The 22,564-nt window shown below is 36.3% G+C and overlaps 14 protein-coding genes across 14 annotated transcripts; 7 read left to right on the top strand and 7 right to left on the bottom strand.

The window, feature by feature from the left end:
• Positions 1-23: 23 nt before the first annotated feature.
• EIN_403630 (ubiquilin-1, putative) lies at positions 24-1,072 on the bottom strand (the record flags this gene model as incomplete). The annotated part of the gene is made up of 2 exons (XM_004256752.1): positions 24-506; positions 560-1,072. 2 exons carry the CDS (start codon positions 1,070-1,072, stop codon positions 24-26), a joined length of 996 nt encoding a protein of 331 aa, XP_004256800.1.
• A 942-nt stretch (positions 1,073-2,014) lies between these two features.
• EIN_403620 (hypothetical protein) lies at positions 2,015-2,788 on the top strand (the record flags this gene model as incomplete). The annotated part of the gene is made up of 2 exons (XM_004256751.1): positions 2,015-2,362; positions 2,522-2,788. The coding sequence occupies 2 exons, from the start codon at positions 2,015-2,017 to the stop codon at positions 2,786-2,788; spliced, it is 615 nt and encodes a 204-aa protein (XP_004256799.1).
• Positions 2,789-3,220: 432 nt separating this feature from the next.
• On the top strand, positions 3,221-6,358 carry EIN_403610 (helicase, putative; the record flags this gene model as incomplete). The annotated part of the gene is made up of 1 exon (XM_004256750.1): positions 3,221-6,358. The coding sequence occupies one exon, from the start codon at positions 3,221-3,223 to the stop codon at positions 6,356-6,358; it is 3,138 nt and encodes a 1,045-aa protein (XP_004256798.1).
• A 446-nt stretch (positions 6,359-6,804) lies between these two features.
• On the top strand, positions 6,805-9,639 carry EIN_403600 (hypothetical protein; the record flags this gene model as incomplete). Its single annotated transcript, XM_004256749.1, has 3 exons — positions 6,805-7,030; positions 7,075-7,295; positions 7,345-9,639. 3 exons carry the CDS (start codon positions 6,805-6,807, stop codon positions 9,637-9,639), a joined length of 2,742 nt encoding a protein of 913 aa, XP_004256797.1.
• A 94-nt stretch (positions 9,640-9,733) lies between these two features.
• EIN_403590 (hypothetical protein) lies at positions 9,734-10,282 on the top strand (the record flags this gene model as incomplete). The annotated part of the gene is made up of 1 exon (XM_004256748.1): positions 9,734-10,282. The coding sequence occupies one exon, from the start codon at positions 9,734-9,736 to the stop codon at positions 10,280-10,282; it is 549 nt and encodes a 182-aa protein (XP_004256796.1).
• A 35-nt stretch (positions 10,283-10,317) lies between these two features.
• Positions 10,318-11,499, bottom strand: EIN_403580 (hypothetical protein; the record flags this gene model as incomplete). The annotated part of the gene is made up of 3 exons (XM_004256747.1): positions 10,318-11,127; positions 11,259-11,394; positions 11,438-11,499. 3 exons carry the CDS (start codon positions 11,497-11,499, stop codon positions 10,318-10,320), a joined length of 1,008 nt encoding a protein of 335 aa, XP_004256795.1.
• A 372-nt stretch (positions 11,500-11,871) lies between these two features.
• On the bottom strand, positions 11,872-12,426 carry EIN_403570 (hypothetical protein; the record flags this gene model as incomplete). The annotated part of the gene is made up of 1 exon (XM_004256746.1): positions 11,872-12,426. One exon carries the CDS (start codon positions 12,424-12,426, stop codon positions 11,872-11,874), a length of 555 nt encoding a protein of 184 aa, XP_004256794.1.
• Positions 12,427-12,626: 200 nt separating this feature from the next.
• EIN_403560 (40S ribosomal protein S25, putative) lies at positions 12,627-13,109 on the bottom strand (the record flags this gene model as incomplete). The annotated part of the gene is made up of 1 exon (XM_004256745.1): positions 12,627-13,109. The coding sequence occupies one exon, from the start codon at positions 13,107-13,109 to the stop codon at positions 12,627-12,629; it is 483 nt and encodes a 160-aa protein (XP_004256793.1).
• A 431-nt stretch (positions 13,110-13,540) lies between these two features.
• On the bottom strand, positions 13,541-14,791 carry EIN_403550 (hypothetical protein; the record flags this gene model as incomplete). Its single annotated transcript, XM_004256744.1, has 1 exon — positions 13,541-14,791. The coding sequence occupies one exon, from the start codon at positions 14,789-14,791 to the stop codon at positions 13,541-13,543; it is 1,251 nt and encodes a 416-aa protein (XP_004256792.1).
• A 399-nt stretch (positions 14,792-15,190) lies between these two features.
• EIN_403540 (vesicle transport protein GOT1B, putative) lies at positions 15,191-15,680 on the top strand (the record flags this gene model as incomplete). The annotated part of the gene is made up of 3 exons (XM_004256743.1): positions 15,191-15,209; positions 15,246-15,516; positions 15,557-15,680. The coding sequence occupies 3 exons, from the start codon at positions 15,191-15,193 to the stop codon at positions 15,678-15,680; spliced, it is 414 nt and encodes a 137-aa protein (XP_004256791.1).
• A 76-nt stretch (positions 15,681-15,756) lies between these two features.
• EIN_403530 (hypothetical protein) lies at positions 15,757-18,636 on the bottom strand (the record flags this gene model as incomplete). The annotated part of the gene is made up of 1 exon (XM_004256742.1): positions 15,757-18,636. One exon carries the CDS (start codon positions 18,634-18,636, stop codon positions 15,757-15,759), a length of 2,880 nt encoding a protein of 959 aa, XP_004256790.1.
• Positions 18,637-18,922: 286 nt separating this feature from the next.
• EIN_403520 (hypothetical protein) lies at positions 18,923-19,696 on the top strand (the record flags this gene model as incomplete). The annotated part of the gene is made up of 1 exon (XM_004256741.1): positions 18,923-19,696. The coding sequence occupies one exon, from the start codon at positions 18,923-18,925 to the stop codon at positions 19,694-19,696; it is 774 nt and encodes a 257-aa protein (XP_004256789.1).
• A 231-nt stretch (positions 19,697-19,927) lies between these two features.
• Positions 19,928-20,809, top strand: EIN_403510 (hypothetical protein; the record flags this gene model as incomplete). Its single annotated transcript, XM_004256740.1, has 1 exon — positions 19,928-20,809. The coding sequence occupies one exon, from the start codon at positions 19,928-19,930 to the stop codon at positions 20,807-20,809; it is 882 nt and encodes a 293-aa protein (XP_004256788.1).
• A 212-nt stretch (positions 20,810-21,021) lies between these two features.
• On the bottom strand, positions 21,022-21,633 carry EIN_403500 (hypothetical protein; the record flags this gene model as incomplete). The annotated part of the gene is made up of 1 exon (XM_004256739.1): positions 21,022-21,633. The coding sequence occupies one exon, from the start codon at positions 21,631-21,633 to the stop codon at positions 21,022-21,024; it is 612 nt and encodes a 203-aa protein (XP_004256787.1).
• Positions 21,634-22,564: the final 931 nt, after the last annotated feature.

Genomic DNA, 22,564 nt, shown 5'->3' with positions numbered 1-22,564 from the left:
AACAAAAGAGAAAAATTAAAAAATTAGTGGTAATTTGACAACAATATTTCCACAGCTGCATTCACGTTTCCACCCGTTCGCTGTAACACCTGAATGTTTTCTGTCTCATCGTAAAATCCCATCTCCTTGAGTTGGTTAATTTGATTTGCATAAATCTCTTGTGGCGTTCTTTGTTGAACGGGTTGTTGAGGGACCATCTGTTGTGGGACTTGTTGAGGGGCTTGTGGCTGCATTGGTTGAGTATTCATAGGTTGAGTACCAAATAAAGCGCCGAAAGGGTTTGGTTGAGTTGGTTGTGGTTGTTGGAATTGTTGTTGAGGTTGTGAAGTCATAGGTGGAGGAGGGAAACCGCCCATTTGTGGCATACCCCCTTGCATTGCGCGTTGTAAGTTTTGCGGGTTCATCATAGAACGTAAGAGTTGTGGGTTAGACAACATTTGGTCGATGAAAGGAGCGAGTTGAGGATTGTTCATTAAAGCGGCAGTTTGTGGATTCATGGCTAACATCTGAGAATCAGTATGTGTGAAGTCCTGAATGAATAAAGAATAGAGGAACAAACAGAACGAGTCAAAGCGGGGTTTTGACACATAAAGTCTAAGGCTTGATCCATCATTTGTGGGTTCTCTTCCATCATTTGAAGGGCTTGTTGTGGATCCATTCCAGCCATATTTGGCATCCCACCCATTCCCATGCCTGGCATAGCTCCCATCCCACCCATTCCTGGAAATTGTGGTTGTGTTGGTTGTTGTGGGAAAGTTTGTTGTTGTTGTTGCTGCGGTTGAGTCTGTTGAGGCTGAGAAGGCACTTGTTGAGCGGCTACTGGTGGCGCGGCCATTGGGACTTTTGATCTAACTAAGTGAATTGTCGAGTTGTTCGTCACCCCAGCCTCCGAAACAATGTTCTCGTCTTTTAACACTTTACCTGTCACAATCAACTTGAAGTCGGTAAGGTCTTGTTGCTGCTGTTGGATTTTCTGTTTCAAACCCGCGACAGTCATCCCGACAAACTCTTCGTCCGGAAACTCAACGGTCATCGTTTGTGAACAATACGTAAGACGGATGTTAATTTTCATTGTGTAAATTTCAAGATCCAATCAGTTCAGATATTAGTGTTTATGCAGTATTTTGGTGACGTTTTCTTTGGAGTATACTTCCGCATGTGGGCGGGTTTCTGGTGGATTATCTAGAATAAATTCTTACTTAAAACTATATTATTTTTATAATAGTTTTTGAACCATCTATTCTAACTTTATTGATACTTTTTTTTGAATGATTAGTGTTTTTTTTTACTAGAATATATTGTTTATTTATAATATTATTATTATAAAAAGAATGAAGTAAATCATTTTACGTGGCATTTTGTCATCACTTTTCTTTATACCAATAAGTTGGTTAATTAATTTTGTTATTTTTTGAAATTTTTTAATAATTTATTAATTATTAAGTATTAATATTTATAAGAATAATTATTAATATTATTATTTATAATATATTTATAATTGAAATTTCTATATGTGTATAGTATTATTTAATTATAATTATAATTATTATAATTAATCTAAATACAATAAAGTAATATGTAGTTCTATTTTGACATCAAACTTACCAAAAACCAAACAAGTGGTTTATAATAATAATTATAATTTAAATAAATCAAATTTAATAATTGGATTATTTAATAGTATTATTTTATAGTAATAGTGTTATAATGTATTTTTTTCTCAAATTTATATTTTTATTAAAAATCACATTTCATCCTTTGGCAAAACTCTTCAACAAGTTTTTTATTTTTTGAGTAAACTATTTTTTTTTAATTTTTTCATAGAAATATTTTTTAACAGTAAACAAAGTCAGAAATGCCATTTTATGTGCGTCCAAGAATTATTTGGTAGTGTTTCGAAAAGAGAAAAAAAAAACATCCCGAAGAATAGGGTTTATGAGTATAGTAATGTGAATAGAGAAAAATAGCTAGAAAAAGAGAAAAAGAGCGGGATGAACTTGAAAGAAGAAACAAGATGGATACGGCTAAACTCCCTAAATATCCTACCGAACAACCCGAACACCATAAACGCAAGAAAGCAACCAATAAAGAAAAAAGTGAGCGTAGAGAAGGTGAGCTCAACGACTTGGCTAAAGCTATATATATGAAGTGGAAAGGTAGAGAATACCTCCGAGAGGCCCCTACCCTCACTATGAAACAAGCCGAAGAGAGAGCTTCCGCCGTATGGGATACTGAGCCTGAAGATATTACACAAAGATATTATAAGACGGCTATTATAGAAAATGTACTTCTTGGAGAGGATGGGTATCTCTTCAAGAAGAAGAAGAACGATGGGATGAAGAGGAAAGAAGAATGGCATCCAGTTTGTTCTTCTGGTTTATTAATAGTAAGTATTTTTACTATTAAAGTAATACTATATAAATACTATTATCAATTAAAACATATCTATATCGATTTTTAATAATTATTATTAATAAATTATTAATGATGTCTATATAGTAATCTATATATTAATATATAGTATTTATTATTCTGTAAACAACACCGTGAAGAGCTTAAGCAAGAAGGTGTGAGTGGTAATGAAGTAATGGCAATGTTAAGTGACAAGTGGAAGTCATTAACTGAAGAAGAGAGAGGTAACTACGCCGAACAAGCTAGAATCAATAAACAGAGAGATCTCAAAATTGATGACAAAAAGCAGGTCCAACTTCACGATGGGACAATCCCACCACCACCCGTTCATGAAAATGATACAACTGCCGACACAGAACAGACTGCTGAGAAGTAATTAGTTTATTGTTTTCTGTTTATTTCGTTCTACTTCTTTGACTTATTCATTCTAATTATTTATTATTATTATAATTATAATAAATTGATTATTTATATTAATATAATAAAAATATTATTAATTTTTATTAAAATGTAGTTTGAAGGATAACATTTATTATTTTATGAATCTTGAACTTAATTATTATAAAGAATAGAATAAAGAATTAAAAATATGGTAAAATTTAATAATTCATATGTTATTCAATTACTATGGAATAATGTAAAAACTACAAAAAACTTTAACGAAATGGACTCATCACTCTTGCCAATGAGTTATAACAACTAGTATAATAATAATAAAATAATAATAATAAAAGAAATAAAAAAAATGATTAAATCAAATAGAAAAGGTATTTAAAAAAACAGCTGTCCAACTTGTATATAAGAAAAGATGTCCGATTCTTTATCGCCAGAACAAAAAGAAAAGCTTCAAAAAATGAAGAGGACAAAAAAGACCAAACAAGTTGAAGAACCAGAGAACACAGAAATTGATACACTCACTGAAAAGTTACTCAGTGCGAAAGGGGAGTACCGATACGCGTTCGAAGAAAAAAACGACATGAAAGAATTTGACACATTGGTCCCTGATATGAAAAGAAAGTACTCATTTGAACTCGACACGTTCCAGAAGAAAGCGATTTATCACATGGAATTGGGACAACATGTCTTCGTCATAGCACACACGTCTGCTGGTAAAACTGCGACTGCGGAATACGCCATTGCACTTGCGCAGTCGAAAGGAATGAAAGCTATATACACCTCCCCGATTAAGGCTTTGAGTAATCAAAAGTACTACGACTTCAGGAAAATATTTGGGAAGGTCGGGATCATCACTGGCGATGTTGTGATCCAGCAACCGGACGATTTGGTCACTATCATGACCACTGAAATTCTTCGGTCGAAGTTATATCAAGACGCAAAGTTCATCGACGACGTCGATTGGGTCATCTTCGATGAGGTGCATTATGTGAATGACGAAGAACGTGGTGTTGTGTGGGAGGAAGTCATCATGAACTTGCCGCCACACGTCAAAATGTTAATGTTGAGTGCGACGGTGGAGAATGCGATCAACTTTGCTGAATGGATAGGAAGAACTAAACAACAAAAAGTGTGTTTAGTTAAGACGTTACACCGACCCGTGCCTTTACAGCACTATGTCTTCTGTGGGAAATCTAAAGAGAATAAAGAAGATGCCCTCTACATGTTTAAGAAGGGAGAAATCAGTTTCTTGAACGAAAACTATTTAGAAGCGTATAAGAGAATAGTCCCCAAATTTATGAAAGGGAAGAAAATGTTCGACGCCGTCCACGACGTGAAACATTTGCAACAATTCATCGAGTTCCTCGATAAAGATGGGAAGTTGCCCTGCGTCTTCTTCATCTTCTCGAGAAAGCTGGTGATGGACTACGCAAAGAGACTTGCTAAATCGACGCAATTTGATATTAACGCATACAAAGTGCAAACCCTATTCCAAGAGATGACTGAAGGGTTAGTCGAGTCGGAGAAGAATTTGCCACAAATTAAAGAAGTCAAAGCGTTGTTGCTGAGAGGAGTCGGTGTACATCACGCGGGACTTCTTCCGTTCTTAAAAGAAATTGTTGAAGTCCTCTTTTCTCAAGGCATTTTGAAAGTCTTGTTTGCGACAGAGACGTTTGCAATGGGAGTTAACATGCCTGCCAAAACAGTTGTGTTTCCTTCTGTTGAGAAGTTTGATGGAGAAAAGAAACGCTTTTTAAACCCGGGAGAATACACACAGATGTCCGGAAGAGCCGGAAGAAGAGGCATTGACCCGATAGGGAATGTGATTCTCTTCCCAAACAAAGTGCTTCCAAGTTCGACACAAATGCAAAACATCTCATGCGGAGCCCCTGCGAAGATGAAGAGTCAGTTTTATGTGACTTACTGGATGTTACTGAATTGGTTGACCAGTGGAAGTGACGACGTGTCTGAGAAGATGATTAAGAGCTTTTCGAAAATTGATTTGTTTGAGATGGCGAACCGGGCACTGATTGCACAAGAGGCTCAGAAAGTACTTGAGAAGGACGAAGAGCAGGCAAAGTGCTCGAACCCTAATTGTGACCATGAGGCTTTAATTCTCATCAAGAAGGAAATCAATGAGATCAGACGCAAAATCACAGAAGAAGTGTTTATTGCAAAGGCACAAGGTGGAGCACACTTTTACAAGACTGGAAGAGTTGTGAAATTCAGTCGAGAAGGTCAATCGTTCTATGGAATTATTTTGGATAAGGTAGGCGAAGGGTTTACCGTTTACTATTTCGACAAGACGGAAGGGAGGGTCACCCCCATTAATTTGCGAGACATTAAAACGGTTTATAATAAAGTATTGTATGTCAAAGGTACTGAGAATTACACGGAGACTACAATAGAGTTGGGAGACAAAAAGATCAAGACTGCTCTTTATGATCGACTGAATTCGATTATAACAAGAAAGTATCAAGAGCCATTGTTCCAACCATATCAATCGGAGAAAAAGCGACCGATGAACGTGAAAGAGTTGTTCAGTGAGTATACAAAGAACGTCGAGATCATGATAAAAATGCCTGCCTTCACTTGTAGCGTGTTTAAGAAATTTAACAAAGAATCGGGGAGGCGCAACAAACTTCAGAAGCTTGCGAATGACATACTTTTGAATTACGAGAGCAACAAGATGGTGATGGATAAAGACCTCGAGAACCGTCTTGATGTTCTGAAGCACTTTGAATTTATAGACAAAGAGACGAACATATTAACACTGAAAGGGAAAGTTGCGAAGGAAATGGTGAGTTCTGATGGAATGATATTGACGAATATGCTCTTTGATGGACTCTTGAACAAGATGGAGGTGTATCAACTTGCTGCGTTGTTTAGTGTCTTTGTCTTTGAACCATCGAATGAGTCGATGGAAGAACTCATTGGCAACTTTAAGCCAGAGACCAATGAACTGATCGACTTACTTGAGAAATATGCGATGGAAATTGTCGACTATGAAAATACAAAGAACATTGAATATACGATAGAGAAGTACGTCAAAATGAATTACGGACTGATGGAGGGAGTCGCATTGTGGACGTTGAAGAAACCATTCAATGAAGTGATTGACGCTTCCGCAACAACAGAAGGACTGATTGTGAGATGCATATTGCGAATTGAACAAGTTGTCGAGGAAGTCACCCGAGCTGCCGCGATTATAGGGAATGAAGAGATGACGAAGAAGTGCGCGACACTGACGGAGTTACTCAAGCGAGACATTGTGAATGTGAAGAGTTTGTACTTAAGAGATACCGCAATTGTCGAAGGGAAAGCACACGCACAAGGATTTAAACCGATTTTGGTTGATACGAATGAGGCGCTCGACATCTTAGACAAAATCGAAGACAATGGGAGAATTGTTGTGGGCGATGGAGAAGAGGAGAAAATCAGTGTTGATGGGGGGATCAGTGACGTCCCATTTGAGACGGAAAACAACGACGAAGAGGAAGAAATGCCAAAACCAAGTTCAGCACAGCCACAAGTTGAAATTGATTTTTAATTTGAATATGTTAGGTTCATTGGTTTGGTTAGGACTTAACTGTCTTAATCTATGGTTCCAAACAAAAAAACAAATTATATATTTATAATTCAAAATAATTAAAAAATAGAATTTGTTATTGAATCCCGAACACTATTTAATGGTTTTTTGATGTAGGAATTTTTACGAAATTTTGATTTTTTTGTGGTACTTAAAAATGCGAGTAAAAAGGAATTAAAGTGACTTATATATATAACAGTCCACTCAAACTAATAGAAACGGGAGAAAAGGACTCAACATTTTATTAAGGAAAACCCAAGGAAAGAACTGTCAAAGAAGTTCAGCCTTCAAAAGAACTGTTATTTAAACAAGTAAATTAGTACCTCAAAGAATAGTTCTAGTTTATATGGTTTGTAGAAAACAACCGAATAGAATAAACTTGATGGAACTCGAAAAGGAATCCATTTATGTCTTCTGCACCAGTTCCACCGAAGTTACCCGCACACCGTAAAGCAATAACTAAGGACTCTACAAGCAGTATGCCAGGCAAAAAGTCACGCAAGCAAATGACTGATACTGAAATCATCGCGTTTAATAACGTCGAAATTGAACAACTTTTTAACGACATTAAAACTGCTCGTGAGCACGCTACTGAATCTGTTAAATTACTCCCAACACTGACTAAATTTGGAGGTTTGTTCATATTAACAATTTTGTGAATATCCACTAATACACAGACGTGTTGAATGAACACCACCAACACACCGAATCGATTAAAAATATATTCCAGGGACTCACTGAGAAACCTGAAGACCATAGAAAGGAGTTCTGTAATTGTCTGGCAGACACCGGAATGATCATTTCATTAGTTTCATATGAAATGTCTGACCGAAATGAAAGACTCGTTGAAATGATGCAACGATGGAAGGCTTTTCTTGATGTGAGTAAGGACTTTGTGGTTTGTGTTTATAACAAGAGATACCTCTACGAAGAGAACTAAGGAGTAGAAGTCAAGAACAGAGTATGACAAAACGTATAAGGACTATTCAAAAATACTTGAAAAGGTGAAACAAATGAACGCACAAGCGAAACCGGATGTCAAGAAAGCAGCTGCTCTTCAAGAACAAAAGGACGATATTACCGCAAAGACTATTAAAGAAGGAGACTCTTTGAGGAAAGAATATAACGACTTGTATATCAACTTTATGCAACAAATGATGGACATTTGCGTGAAGTACAATGACGTCATGAAGACCGCACCATCCACTTATCTGTCATACCAAAACCAATTCCAAGAGGAACTGGAACACTATAATCAAGTGAAAGATGAAGAAATTAATAATGACGAAGAGGAGAAAACAGCGCCAGAATGGATGAATAATTACCCGACGTGTTTCCACATGTTTCAAACGGAAACAATGTATGTGGAGAACATCACGTATTTAGTCATGAACTACGCTAAAAAGATCTTATTTGACCCGACACTTGCACTGTGTGGACTGTCACTGGATGATGTCAATTTGATCTTTGGAGGGATCGAATTGATTCGAAGACTCCATATCTCAATTGTAAGGAAGTTGGTGAAAAGTACTCCCGAGACGTTTGTATCCATTTACTCCACACAAGTCCCACAGATCTATCAAGTCTATCACAAACACTGTCTGAAGTTTGGGAAGGCATTTGCACGATTCCAACAATGTCTGACGAAGGAACCGTTCAAAAAGATGGTGGACGAGATTGCGACGAGTAACAAGATCCCAACCCTTGGTGAATTGCTGCGAGCTCCATTCATTCAGTTGTCCCAATACGTTCCTATCTTCACAAAGTTGAAAACGGAGTTCACGAAGAACGACGAAGACATTGAAACACTGATTTACGTCTTCACAAGAATTGCAGGACACTGCGACTTGGCGGAAACGAACTTTGCGACAACGATGGAGATGAACAAAATCGCGAATATCCCACCGAAGCAACCACCTTATCGACGATTTTTCAGCTCACAGCAATGCACTATTAATAAGGTCGAGGGGATGATGTTCTTCTTCTCTGATGTGTTAATCTTTTCTAAGGTCATCAACCCGAAGGATAAAGACTATAAAGATATGCCGAAGGACAAACCCTACATATTTGTGGAGCAATATGACACGAAAAACATCTCCAAGTTTGAAATTGACGAGAAGAAGTCGATAGTGAAAGTGTCTATGGCGCAGCGTGGGAAGAAATTGCCTGATTTGGATATTCTGTTTTCGAAGCTTGACTTGGCTCAGAAGTGCACACACGAATTGTCACAAATAGGGTATTCCCATAAGAATAACAAATTGTTTGGGATCGACATTAAAAGAGCGACCGTCCAACAAGAAGATGAAACGAGGCTGATGCCACAAGTGTTGCACCAAATCTTTGACGCTCTTGAGAAGTCTGCGCCACAGACGGAAGGTATTTTCAGATTAAGTTCTAATATGGTGGAACTTGACGGACTCATATATAAAATCGATGCGGGTGGAATGGCCGACGACAATTTAAATGATGCGATTTTACTTGCAAACGTCTTAAAGAAGTACTGCGACCAACTTCCAGATAAACTACCAGTGGAATTACAGTCGACACAGGAGGACGAAGCGATTCAAAAAATCTTGAACGGACTCGATAAATCATTTTTGGCGTTCATTGAAAGACTCTTTAGACTCTTGAAGCTCATTGCAGACAACTCTAAAGAGAACTTGATGACTGCGGAGAACCTCTCGAAAGTCATTGCCCCGAATATCTATCCAGTGGAAACAGGCACTTTTGATGTCGAGAAATTAACAGGAACAGTCAAACACATGATCGAAGCATATGACACAGTCTTTGGAACTATTAAAACTAACTTGGAAGAATTGTATAAGAGCGGAGAAGAAGAAAGAAAGAAGCGTGCGAAGTTTGAATCGAAGATGATGCAAGGGTCTATGAGCGATAGAGACATTAGTGTGTCTTCCCTCTTTGACGCATCGAAAGAAGACTCTGTTGTATTGACTCTAATCGATATTTTGAGACAAGGAGAAGCCACTGTGGAAGAAGGAAAGAAGACATATACTCGATGGGTTGTGCTCAAGAGAAAGTGTATGATGTTCTTTAAAGAACTTGGCCAGGCTAAAGCTGAAATAGTAATACCACTGTCAACTTGCTTTGTCTCCGAAGCACTCCAAGGAACAGTCCTTAATCTCTCATTGAACGAAAAGCATTTCTACACACTTCAATTCAAGGACAACCACCAAAAATGGGCTAAACTTGTTAAGTCTTGTATGAAACCAGAAACTCATTGAGCTTTTTTCATTGTTTTTTTTTACTTTAAATTTATAGTATAATTATAATATAATACTAATTATATTATTTAAAAAGAACTAAATATCAAAACCAATGAAAAAGAAGGCGGATTTGGATGTAAGTGACTGTGAGGCACAAACATGCAAAATCAATGAACAACTTTTTGCGTGGTTTCAAGCGACAGAACGGCATATAATATTTGATTCTGATATTGATGAACAATCGCATACTTCGTTTTATCAAAGCGTCTTGCATAAGCCCAATTTGTGTTTTATATTTGAAGATAGTAAAGGCGAGAAGTTTGGGTTCTTCACGACACAGCCCTTGTGTAAGACTGGGAATTGGAAATTTAATGTAGGACGGCATTTTATCTTTAAACTCCCCACAAAGAAGAGTAAAGATGCACACCGATATTATCCCGATCCCCGTGAGCAATGTGGTATCTGTTTATTTGAAGAAGGTGTTTTGATATGTGCATGTGGGGGGTTGAATGGAGTAGGAGTTCTTGGGATCTCAAGAACGTCATCTAAAGGGTCGATCCACATTTGTTTATCAGCCGTGTATAATATGACGGATGACTTAACTTCGTGTCCTTCACGCTTATTTGTAATGGAGCGGATTGTTGTAATTCAGTATTATTAATGTGTTTGAATAGTATTATGGTAATAGAAAAATAATCAAATAGATAAGTTGATACCTCTCACCTTGGCTTCTTTCACTTCATCGTCTGTGAACACGACACCTACACGCGCAGCTTTATGGAAGGGATGTGCCATAACCATCATACCAGTTGGTCTCGAGAATGGGTTGTATTGTAACACTTCTTCGAGTAAATTGTCAAGCCCTGGAGGGTATTTGTAAGGTGCTAAAATAGCCTTAACCCCTATCGCGTTGATTTGTGGCATTCTGAAGACTGACGTGTTTCTGTTCATTGCATATATTTGCTCCATCGACGGGTTGCCAAGTATTTTCATGATCTCTGTAAGTTGGTCTGTGTTGCTATACCCCTTGAAAAGAGGCTTCTGCATCACCATCTCTGCAACTACACACCCATATGCCCAGATGTCAATGGCCGTCGAGTAATGCGTGCAGTCAAATATGAGTTCTGGCGCTCTGTAATACCGCGAACATATATAACTGATGTTAGGACCCTTTGGATCAAGTTGTTTAGCAGACCCGAAGTCGCACAACTTGAGGGAGAAGTCGTTTAAGTTGACAAGCACGTTTTGTGGTTTAATATCTCTGTGGCATATTCCCAACGAGTGGATGTATGTCAGTGACCTCGCAAGTTGGAAAGAAAACGAGACGACGTGTTTTTCACTCAGAACTTTTTCCGTTGTCACTTGGAATAAATTGTATGGCATATAGTCCATCACTATATTCAATATATAGTCATCCTTCACATTTGGTATTTTGGAAAAAAAAGAGTCTTTCAACTCTAGCACATTGACATGATGAAGCATCTCCATGATAGGAAGTTCTCGGTTCTATGTGTTAATCACCTTTCACATTAAACAACAGTGCAGTTATTTAACACATCATCAAGAGTGGGAATGATACATAAAACTATATTATTATAGTTATTATACCATAAATATACTAGAATGCAAACACAAACTTTATAGTGATGATCCTGAACAACACGCTTCATCGCGACTACTTCCCCAGATGAATTTTTCGCCATGACGACTATCCCAAATGTGCCATAGCCAACAGTTTCTTGAATCACATAACTTGTTTTTTCGGACACCAGCCTAATTTGTGAGTAATGAACTGCAAACGACAATAGAAACAAACTTCAAGTTTTTTTGTTCGCCGAACAGTGTCAGTGGGTTAAGACGGCCTTGTTTGTGTGACATATCTCTATAGAGTGTTTTGTTATTTTTTGTTTGAAAAAAAGTTATATTTTTTTTAATCCTCTCTACGGCATTCCATCATTTGTGGTATTGTTTATTTATATTACAAGGACAAAGGATTTAATTTCAGTTAATTAGAAATATTATTACTATTAATTTGTTTTTTATTATTAGTGAAATAATATGGTTAGAATTGAGATTATTTGCATATCAGTCATTGGAGTTGTTATTCTTCTAGTTCAAGTTATAATAAAAAGAAACCATTTTATAACTGAATTCTTGGTTCTATTACTAAAAAACTATAATTAACTAGATTTATGGTATATATTCAGTTGGTTTCTATTTCAACTTAAATAATGCTATTAAAATTGTTATTTACCACATCTGTATAACTAGGAATCTTCTCAATGCAAAACTACAACTCTGGCCGACAAAGTCCGCGGCATTTCCTTCAAAACACTTATTGAAGTCGATATTAATTTCTGAACACCAATCGTTAAGTGGTAAGTATATGAGAAATGAACTTGCTGTGTCAATCACATATTCTGTACTGTGTGGGAAGTATAAAGATAAGTCGTTTTGGACATAATTTTGGCAGTCACACTTTTTGACGTATTTAGTTGGCTTCAAGAGTGATTTGCTCTTGAATGAAAACACAAAAAAGTCTTTATCTTCAACGAACCCTACACTATTCTGTTTGATTACGCTTTTGTTATAACATCCAAACAACTCCCCCTGAGTTGTTTCAAAGAGTAAGACGATGTTTTGCCTCCCAGACAACACGTTTTCGATTATATTAGAAGTGATGTCCAATTCATCACTGTCATAGATGATTTCCATTACCTCTTTAGAAGTCCATTCTTGAAGATACCACAAGTAATTCACTTCACTTAAATAATCAATCAATTCCAGTGCTTCACAGCACTTCATCTGTGTTTCACCACTCACATTTTTTTTAATTTCATTAAGTAAACACTTCAACCGTTTTTCATATCTTTGAGTGCTATAGTCCATCCCTTCTTTTCAAGTTTTTTATGAAACTAGCAAGAGAAAATGTTTCACTCGAAACAATGAAACCAAAAACCCTAATTAAACAAATGCAAAAGTTAACGGTTATTCAGTTATGCCTTTTACTCCTTCTTGGCAGCTTCCTTCTTTGGTTCCTCTTTCTTCTCTTCTTCCTTCTTGGCATCTTTCTTGGCATCTTTCTTAGCAGCAACCTTTCCTTTAGCTCCCTTTTTATCAGCAGCGGCAGTTGAGGCTTCAGTAGCCTTAGCGGTCTTAGTGAAGATCCAAATATGGTTGTCTTGTCTGACAGCCTTAATCAATCCCTTCTTCTCAAGATCCTTAATGACGATCTTAGCGAGTGAGCAGGTGATTTTCATTCTGTCGGAGACGACAGCTGGGGTGATGACCTTCATGGTTGGGATTTCCTTATTGCACTTGTCAAGAGTAGCCTGATCAAACAAGACATTGTTGTTCAATTTTTCCTTGACTTTCGATTTAGCCCATGACTTCTTCTGGACCTTTCCCGCTGACTTCGACTTTGGTTTCATAGTGTCCTTCTTTCCTCCCTTGGCAGCTCCCTTGGCTCCTTTGTCCTTTGGTGGCATCTCTGACGATTTTTCAAGTTCGCAGAGTCCTCTTTATATACTTCGAAGTATTATGATAGGGTTCTCCTCTCTGTTTTCCTCTCCAACTATTTTGTATTCTTATATTGTCTTATTAATTCTTTTTATTATTCATTTTAGCTCTTGTTTTTCGTATTTTTAGAAACTACTATTAAGTATGGTTTCATATTAATTCGCTTGTAGGGTAGGTATCCTATTTAACGAGCGTAAAAACACATTTTTATCGTTACTTTAACGAGCTTTTTCCCTCTTTTCTCTTCTTGTTTTGTTTTTAACGAGCTTTTTCTTGGAAAGAGCGAAATCGTTAATTTACTAATTCGTTAATTAAAAATGCCTCGTTAATTGAGTGATCGTTAATAAAAAACTCGTTAATTAACAATTTGTTAAATTAAAAACTCGTTAAATAAAACACATCACAAAACAACTTTAGTAATAAGAATCTGTGGCAGTGTGTTGAGTGTTTGGTACACTATAATTGATTCATCTTGTGTCACAGAGTTTGACGCGCACACCAGTGGAACGCCTGGAAACATTTTCGTGATAACTGCTTTATTGATTCGGATGAGCATTCCATCGACTACAATGATTGTGGACGGTACAAGTTCTCTTCTCACTCCATCCCAAAATTCAACGACGTTATTCATTAACTTCTGCAACTCGCCAATGAGGTCTTTGAAATTTGTGAAAATAAACACATATTTTTGAACTTCGATTTCTTTGTTTGGAGATTCGAGTAATTGAGACTCATTTTCATGTCTTTCAGAGTCCATTAGTGGCGATTCTTCTGTTGTTGTTTTGACATTCTCAACCCTTTCAAATTTGTCAAGTGTGTTGTCTTGTTCTATTTTCTCAATTTTGGCGATGAGAAGCTGTGTACACTTCTCTTGGTCATCAACTTCTGTTTTTAACACATCAAGTGATTTGACAATATCGTCAACTTGATTTTCGACTTTTTCAACTTTTTCGCTTTCTCTGCATTGACTTTGTTTCACGTGTTCTATCAGCTGCTCGAGTATTTTGAATTTGTCATCGATTGGAGATAAATCGACTTTGTCGATTTTTTGAAGTTCTTCATCTTTCTTTAAATCTTCTAACAACTCGGCTTTCTGTGAATGACTTTGTGTTTGAAACATGCGTTTTTCAACACCTTCAACCAATTCAACAAGGTGTTCATTGTGTCCTACAACTTCTTGTGTTTTCAATTTCGTTTCATTCATTTGCCTTTCTAACTCACCCATCTTCGTTTTCAATAATTCGTTGTCTTTCATCATGAAATCGACTTTATAAGAACATTCACATTTGTTTGAGACTCGTGGGGAACGTGGACTAAGATTATCTGGCGTCTTTTTAGTGCTTTGTTGTGCTTGTGCAAGTGTGTTCAAAGCACTCTCATTCACACTATTTCTTGCAGATAATAATTGACTCTCCTTTTTAAGTCGAACTTCCTCAGTCCTCCCCCCAAAATCTATAAAGACGTTGATGACTTCTTCGCTCTTAATGATTTTGGTAATCTTTGTTTGTGACAACTGGACATCCCCATACATCCTCACTATACCAAAATATTTGTGATTTTCATAATTCATCGACACTTTAAATGACTTTAAAACACTTTTAGTCGGTTCGTTATCTAATGTGATGACATCATTGTCCAGACTTAACTCCATTTTGACGTTTTCAGTTTCTAGTTTGTTTGTTCTAAGACAAATTCTATATTGATAATTACATTTATATAGTAATTGATTATATATATATATTAAACTAAACTCTAAGTTAACTATACTTTCTTACTATAAAATTTAACTAATTTTTTTTTAATTGAGTGAAAAAAAAAAATTTTTTCGCCAATTAATAGATGTACTTAAAAATAACTATTATCAAATAAACAAAAACATATCTTTTATATAGTTATTTTTTTTACAAATTATTACTATTATTTAATAAAAAAACATAAACAATTTAATAATTATATTTAACTTATTATATAGTAAATAAATAAAACTAGAAATTAAATTAAAAAATACCTCACCAAATACTAATCACAAAAAACTTAAAAAGTCATTTAAATGCTTACAGACCTTCAGAGTTTGTGACATAAAAAGTGATTAAACTAACGAATAGAGATTGGTGTAGTTGTGACATGTTTAGGATTATTCTTCACGTTACTTGGAATAGTATTTATGTTTGACAGAGGCTTTTTGACGTTTGGGAATATTTTGTTTGTGTGTGGGATCTTTTTTGTGACTGGTGTCCAACAAACCTTTGCGTTTTTCTTTCAAAAGAAAAGAGCTGTGGCGACATTCTTTTTCTTTGTGGGGATCTTTTTGATATTGATCAAATTCACATTCATCGGTCTAGTTGTCGAGTTCTTCGGGTTCCTCAATCTTTTTGCGTTTGTTTTTGGATGACTTGTTTGCATTATTGACACTTAGAAACTTCCTTCCCGTCGTATTAGCCTTCTTAAGGAGAATCCCTATCATTGGGGACTTACTCAACACCGGGTGCATCAAACAGTTCATCGACCGAACGTCACCAGACTATTGTTTACCCGAGTAATTCATTTATTGTTATAATTACTATAACATACTATACTCATATACTATACTAATATACAAGACAAAAATAAGAAGAATCAAGAACTTAGACCCTTTCTTATGTTCTCAAGGGACATCTTGACATCATTACTTGTAACTCCATGTAATAACATGGCAGTACATAATTGTAATTGTGACACAGAATCTTTCTCACTTTTCACATAAGCTAAAGCAGACTCTTCATCATTCATCCTTAAAAGAAGCTCAAGTCTCTTTGTTTTTTGCTGGTTAAAAGCAGACAAGAACTTGTTTCTGAGGTCGGGGAGTTCTGCTTCATGAGCAATGAATGCTAACGTTTCACACGCAAATAAGTCGAGTTTTTTGATCGATGCAAAATGCTCGAGTCGAGACTTCTTCTCTTCCCCATTATTCAGTTCATTCAACACTGCGATTTTGGCGCGGAGCAATATTCTGTCGTCGATGTTCATTTTGGTCTTAAAGTTCTGTGCATTGCGCTCCACCTCTTTTTGTTCCAAGTCAAACTGTCGATATATTGAGCAGCATTGCTCATAAATAGAGTCACTTGATATCCCACTGACATCCTTCCCGCTGTCCATTTGACTCTTTACAACATCTTTATATTGTTTGTCTCCATGGATCTCCCAAATCCACATTGTATCATCCACAAAGACTCTTTGTAAGAATCTGGATGGGGTTTCAAACTTCAAAAGTGTGTTGGACACAGCAACAAGGTGTTCCTTAGGAACTCTTGTTCGAGCTAAGAGTGACTGGAAGAGTGCGTACTGGTCATTCCACCTTTGGAACAGTGCAAAAGATGATTGTTGAATGATTGTATCAAACTGTTGGCAAAACTTCATCACCCCGATATTCCCTTCGACACTTTGGACAATGGAAGAAGTCGGGTTTTCTAACATCTTTCGTATCAACACAAAATCGTCTGGGTTGACACTCCCATTCTTAACACAGACCTTTTCGAGAAGAAGATAAAAACTTTGGGAGTCACAATACGCCATACAGATCTTAGCCAAGTACGTCAAAAAGAGGTCATATTGTTTCCCACACAGGGTGTCTGTTAACTTCTTTATTATAGCTTCTCTACAAATGTTTGATACTGTTGCTATTTCACAAATCAGCTCAAGTTGGGGCTTCTTCATACAGACATCTATCACTCTCAAAATGCCTTGTGGACTCAATTTCATCATATGTCTCTTAAATCTGAGAATGTCACTATCGGCTCCGTCCATTATCTTTCTTGCTTTCCGATAACACCATTGCTCCTCTAAAGCTTCTATCGACATCCCACGTTCTTCAGTCCACACAGAACACAACGAAAAGAGATTTAAAGAGACTAAAATAGTTTGAATGGGATGGTAATAGAAGTCTGCACAATTTTTAGTGTGGTTATGTAGACTGTCTTTTAACCGTCCTCTCTCTATCGCAGCGCCATTGAAAAACTCTTTGAACGTCATCATACATCCAGAGCTGTTCATCGTGTGTAACATTTGTAACAATTTGACAGTGGTTTGCATGAATGGCGAACTCTTCTTAGCATCTTCCGGAGACGCCAACATCAACCCATATGACGCACTTCTCATCAATTGAATTTGTCGTTCATCGGAGTCTGGAACAAAAAGTGCTGCTTTACAGACCGTCTCTATAGCAGTGTATACGTTCTCACTAAATTTGTTCACAAAGGACGCATCCTCAGGTTGCACAAAACTCTTCCACAAGAAATACGCAGGACTTTCCTCTCGTAATTTCTTCAAGTCTTCATCATATGAGCAGTACAATATGTTGGTATACTTCATCTCACCAGATACCTCTTCGAGTGCGTGGAATCGAACACCGTCGGATTCTTGTACAATGCAATAGACTTTCTCAATAGTGTCGATGAGTAACTCTTCAGTGTCCAACTTCACGCTGTGGATTTGGAAGACGTTGGTATACAACTCAACGCCAAACAAGTCATTGTCAAGCCAAAACATCTTATTGTTTTGCCCCAAATGGGCTGTTTGGTCGAAGTTGTACACAAACTGAAACTCAAGAGCAAAGCTCGTTCGATTGACATTAATAAGTGCTTTTGGGTTAGTTGGGTCTTCTACCTCGACGGTTGTTTGTACCACTACAAATTTGAAGACATTGATCTCAAAGTTTTGTGTTTTAATGTCTTTTTGGAGTGTTAATAACATCGACCCATCATATGAGAAGCAACAGTTTAACACCTCTAAACCTTTATAATGATTATTTGGGTCATTAGTGAAGCCAAGAGGTTGCAATTTGGCACTTTGGTTTTGGAAGAAGTGGAACATGTCCTCCACCCCAACTGCCTTTCCGACTTCATCGAAGAAAATTGTGTGTAACACGTTTTTAAATCTGTCATAGTGGCAACAAAAGCCTGTCTGATATGGTATCATCTTTTTGGCAATATCAAAACGTCCTTTTTTTGTGTTGTAGACAGCTAATGTTATAAAACTCCTGTTGATCTTTTGTTGTGTATTTGGATCCATCACTTCAACGGAAAACAAGATCAAAACCCCAGTACCAAATACACTAACGGTCGTCAACCTCGGGTTGCCCTGACGAAATACAGAAGCAGAGATCGAATCATCTTTATCTACTAAGTTACCATCTGTCGTGTACATGTAGATGTACCTCTTACGCGTCACTATTATCAAACGGTAATCATCTAACCACCCAACATGATAGATGTTATCGCCACTGTCTAATTGCTCAAGTTCAATTTCATTCAACACAGCACCTTTCCCATCACTTATAGTCACCCCAATCTTCTGTCTTCCACCGCTCGTAAGTTTGTTTGGATCAGGATAACACGCAATAGGACCACCATTGTAACTGCCCACATACACAAAATTTTCACGGGATAACATCCGTACGTTGGAAACGACGTCAGTGTATATCACTGATTTGAAAACATTATCCGAGTCTATGACGTCCATTTTGTTTTTTCCAGTTCTTTTAAGTTCATTAGTAATTTTGATTAACACTTTTCATTTATTAATTAAAACTATTAAAGTTTTAATTAATAATAATAATAATTTTTGCTTATTATAATTTAAAGGTTTTTTAAGTAGTTTTTATTAAGAAAAAAACACTTAAAAAAGACTTAATTTAAATGTTTTTTGAATAAAATATCTTAAATAAATAATTTCCTCAAAGTGAGGTTAATTGAGTAAGATGATTTAATAAAAAAATATGAATATTAAACTGTGAAATACTATAACAATGCCGAAGAGAGGAAAGCCCTCATCTTCACGGAAGGATTTTGCGAAGAAGAAAAGTACAATTGGCCGCCCAGAGTACAAACCCAACTCTCCTATGGTGAAATCAAAAGTCCTCAAAATGCGGGATCAAGCGATCGCTGACATAACCACAGAAATATCTGAGGCGCTTCGTGGTGTTGTTTTACCTTCTGAAAAATCGCGATCGAATTGCTTAAAAACTTTAACAAAATACATTCGACAACAAGAGTCCGTCCCTGCGATATTGGTTACACGAATGATCGGACTCTGTTTTCCGTTTGTGACGGACTTGTCTCCAGTTGTCCGTGACGCAGCCGACAAATTTGTATTAGGGTACGTCGAAGGGTTTTCTTCGAAGACGACAAAATTGGTGAGAAAGTACAGTGACTTGTTGTTCACGCAACTTGAATTGGGGTTGGTGCATTCGTGGGCTTCTATTCGAGTCGAAATTTTGCAGCTCATCGACAAAATCATTGGTAGAGGGATTGGTGTTCTTTATAACAAAGAAATACAATTAGCAGAGGCGCTTGAAAAGTTCTCTGAGAACTCACTTAGGACGGTGACCGACTTTACACTCAAAGAGACTGCACAAAGAATGGCAAAGAAGTTGAGAGAATCGTACGACAAACGTAAACAAGACGAGTTCGAGAGAAACAAGGTGAAGACTGTCAACGTGACGTTTAAACAGGGAGAGTGGTGTGGTGTTGTGTTCGACAACACATCGTTCTCAAGAGCATTTGTAAACGAATGGATTTGATTGGTAGGTTAACAAATACTATAGTATAATTACAAATATATTATAATCAATTATTCTAAATATAGAAAAATTGTATAATTTCTTATTGGTATTTTAATAGTTTTCTGAAGTATAAATTTGGAAAGAATCAAATTTTATTGAGGAAAAAAAGAATGAACAAACCTTTTTTCCTTGACTCTTATAAGGAGCCGAAGTTGAAAAAGCCGAAGCAAAACTGAGAAAACAAAATAAATGGGAAAGAGTGAGAGTGACTTGATTACAGAAATGTCGAAACAACTCCAATTGCTCATAATGGAATTTGGAAGTGAAATGACCAAAAAGGATTTGGAAATCAAAGAACTTAAGGAAAAGCTGAAAGTATTTGAAGACAGAATTGTTTTATTAGAGACAAAGTCTTCTTTGAATAAGAGTGAAGACGATAAAAAGGAAATTGGAATATCTTTGGATGAAAGTTCAGCAAAAGAAATCGCAACAGAAAAGTGGGCACCAGGAGAAGAAGTTGTCAACTTGACTGGGAAGAGTTGGACATCAGTTGTATACAATCTCAACAAAATTGAAAGAAAATATCAAATGCAAGGAAATACATTTGTTAGCGACGGACTCTTTTTCACAAAAGTGAATATTGGAATGAGAGAAGTCATACAATCCAGCGACTTCTGGAGAATGAAAGAGCATATAATGATCAAACACAAAGAAGGAAAGGCAATATTCTTTAACACATTGAATTGGTATTTTGAAGTGACTTTAATTGGAAAAGATGAAAAGAACCCAATTACCGTTTCTATGGGAGTATCCAACAAAGTTATAACAAGTACATCACATATTGGATGGGAAGAGGGATGCATAGGAATGCATAGTGATGACGGAAGAATATTTTATATGAACGGAAGTGGAAACAAACTGACAACTCCCTTTACAGATGGAGACACAATGGGGTGTGGGTTTACATACAAGACTCAAAAGATATTCTTCACAAGAAACGGGAAGTTTTTGGGGTTGATGAATTTTGTGTCTGGTCTTGTTCTTCCAGCAGTTTGTGTTGAGTACGCTGAAAGTGTGAAGATCAACACGGGCAAAGAACCATTTTTGTTTGATGTGGGCTCTATTGAGTAAAGTGATCTATTAATAGTATTTATATTATTGAATTATAGTAAAATCAACCAATAATTCAAACTACTCTTATGGATAATACAATTTAGTTAAGAGGAACTACATTTAAAAGTATTTTTAAAATCGTTATAGTATAGTTAAATAAATTAACTATACTTTCTAGCAAATAATTAAAAAATAAATTAAAACCATCATGTGTATGGTTCATACACATGTTATATCATTTTTAAATAAAATGATAAGGTATGGGTATTGTCGTTGTACGTATAGACACACCCATTAAAAATCAAAACCAAGTTGTTTCCTACAATAGAACGAAGGTTATTATTATAATCCATATAATATACACCTTTGTCTAAACATACTTCGATAACTGGACCACTGTCGAATGGATAACACCAAACTCTGAACTGAGTTTGGAATGAACAATCGATAAAGTATTGGTACGAATCATCGATTGGGCATTCTTGAAGAGGCGGAGTAGTTACAGGTCTTACTACTTCTGGTGGTCGAAAAGGCGGTGTGACTAGTGAAAACGAGTTTTCGTGTTGTAGCGAAGTAGTTTGTAGTTGAGAAGAAGTTACAGACACAGAAGGTGGGTTGATGGTCTGAGACGAAATGACGGTTTGTGTTCCAGTGTCTTCGAAGTTTCCGTCTATTTCTGAAAGGGGAAGACGAATGATAAACTCGCCTTTAGCAGGCACATAATCATCAGAACCCATATCGTTAAAGAAAACAACCCTTAAATTTTGGTCTGGTTTTGTTGAGGTATTCCCATAAAATATCGAGAATAGCTTTGTGAACAGTGTTCCACCTATTCTATCCATGTCTCTTTTATTATAATTACAACTCGTACCATTTTCAACAACAGTCACAGATTTCGGTCTTATTTTATTCAATTTATTTGGATCATTTGGTACCCTTTTAGACACCACTTTATCAAATGTAAAGGCCAGATTATCTTTAAATAGATGTTCAAAATAAGGTACCATTTCCTTGAAGTATAATTTTTTGGTATCACTTAGTGTTTCCATTACTTGACTTGAAGAAACCGAGGGATTTGATTTCTCTTCGTAAATTATTATGCCTTGTGGGTCCGTGATTTTGGTCACTCTTAATAATGGCAACGAGAGAGTGTTTTGACGTGTTTTCTTTGATGTCTTGCCTTTTATAGGAACTCTTTTTTGTGGTGCAAATTCAATGATCCACTCAAGTTGCTTTACAGCCAGGATTTGGCAGAAATGGAGGTATAGATATGCTGCATCATTCGCCCTCGAATGGGCACTTGCTTTCTTTTGTTTTGGTGGGTTTTGCATTGTGAGTCATTAATTGTGAATTTCTTTAAATACTTCATATTTTCATAAAAAAAGTGTATTCTATAGGTGAATACTTCATGTACTTTTGAAACAGAATCAAATGTTATACAATTTATTAACTTATTCTAATTAAATTGTTACGTTTTCTGGTTTTTTCCTTATAATCATTGTTTTGTCCTAAAATGACAGAATTTATTTTTTTTATGTTAATTTAATTTTTCAAACTACAGTCATGCGAAAAAGCTGTCGCGTTTGGAAAAACCTGTCTCGGGTGGTAATGAACTATTCTAGTACTATAAACAAATGATCTGAAATAGAAAATGTTATTTGGAAATGCCGAATATTTTTATTCGATTTTTGTGAAATGACCCTGCAAATAAATCGAATAGAAGCTACACTGTATAGTAAGTAATTATAAATTTACTATAAAATATTTTTCAAG

This window comes from Entamoeba invadens, assembly GCF_000330505.1.
Source record: "Entamoeba invadens IP1 unplaced genomic scaffold scaff_1105074726033, whole genome shotgun sequence".
NCBI classification, from domain to species: domain Eukaryota; phylum Evosea; order Mastigamoebida; family Endamoebidae; genus Entamoeba; species Entamoeba invadens.
This window is presented reverse-complemented; position numbering and strand designations above follow the sequence as displayed.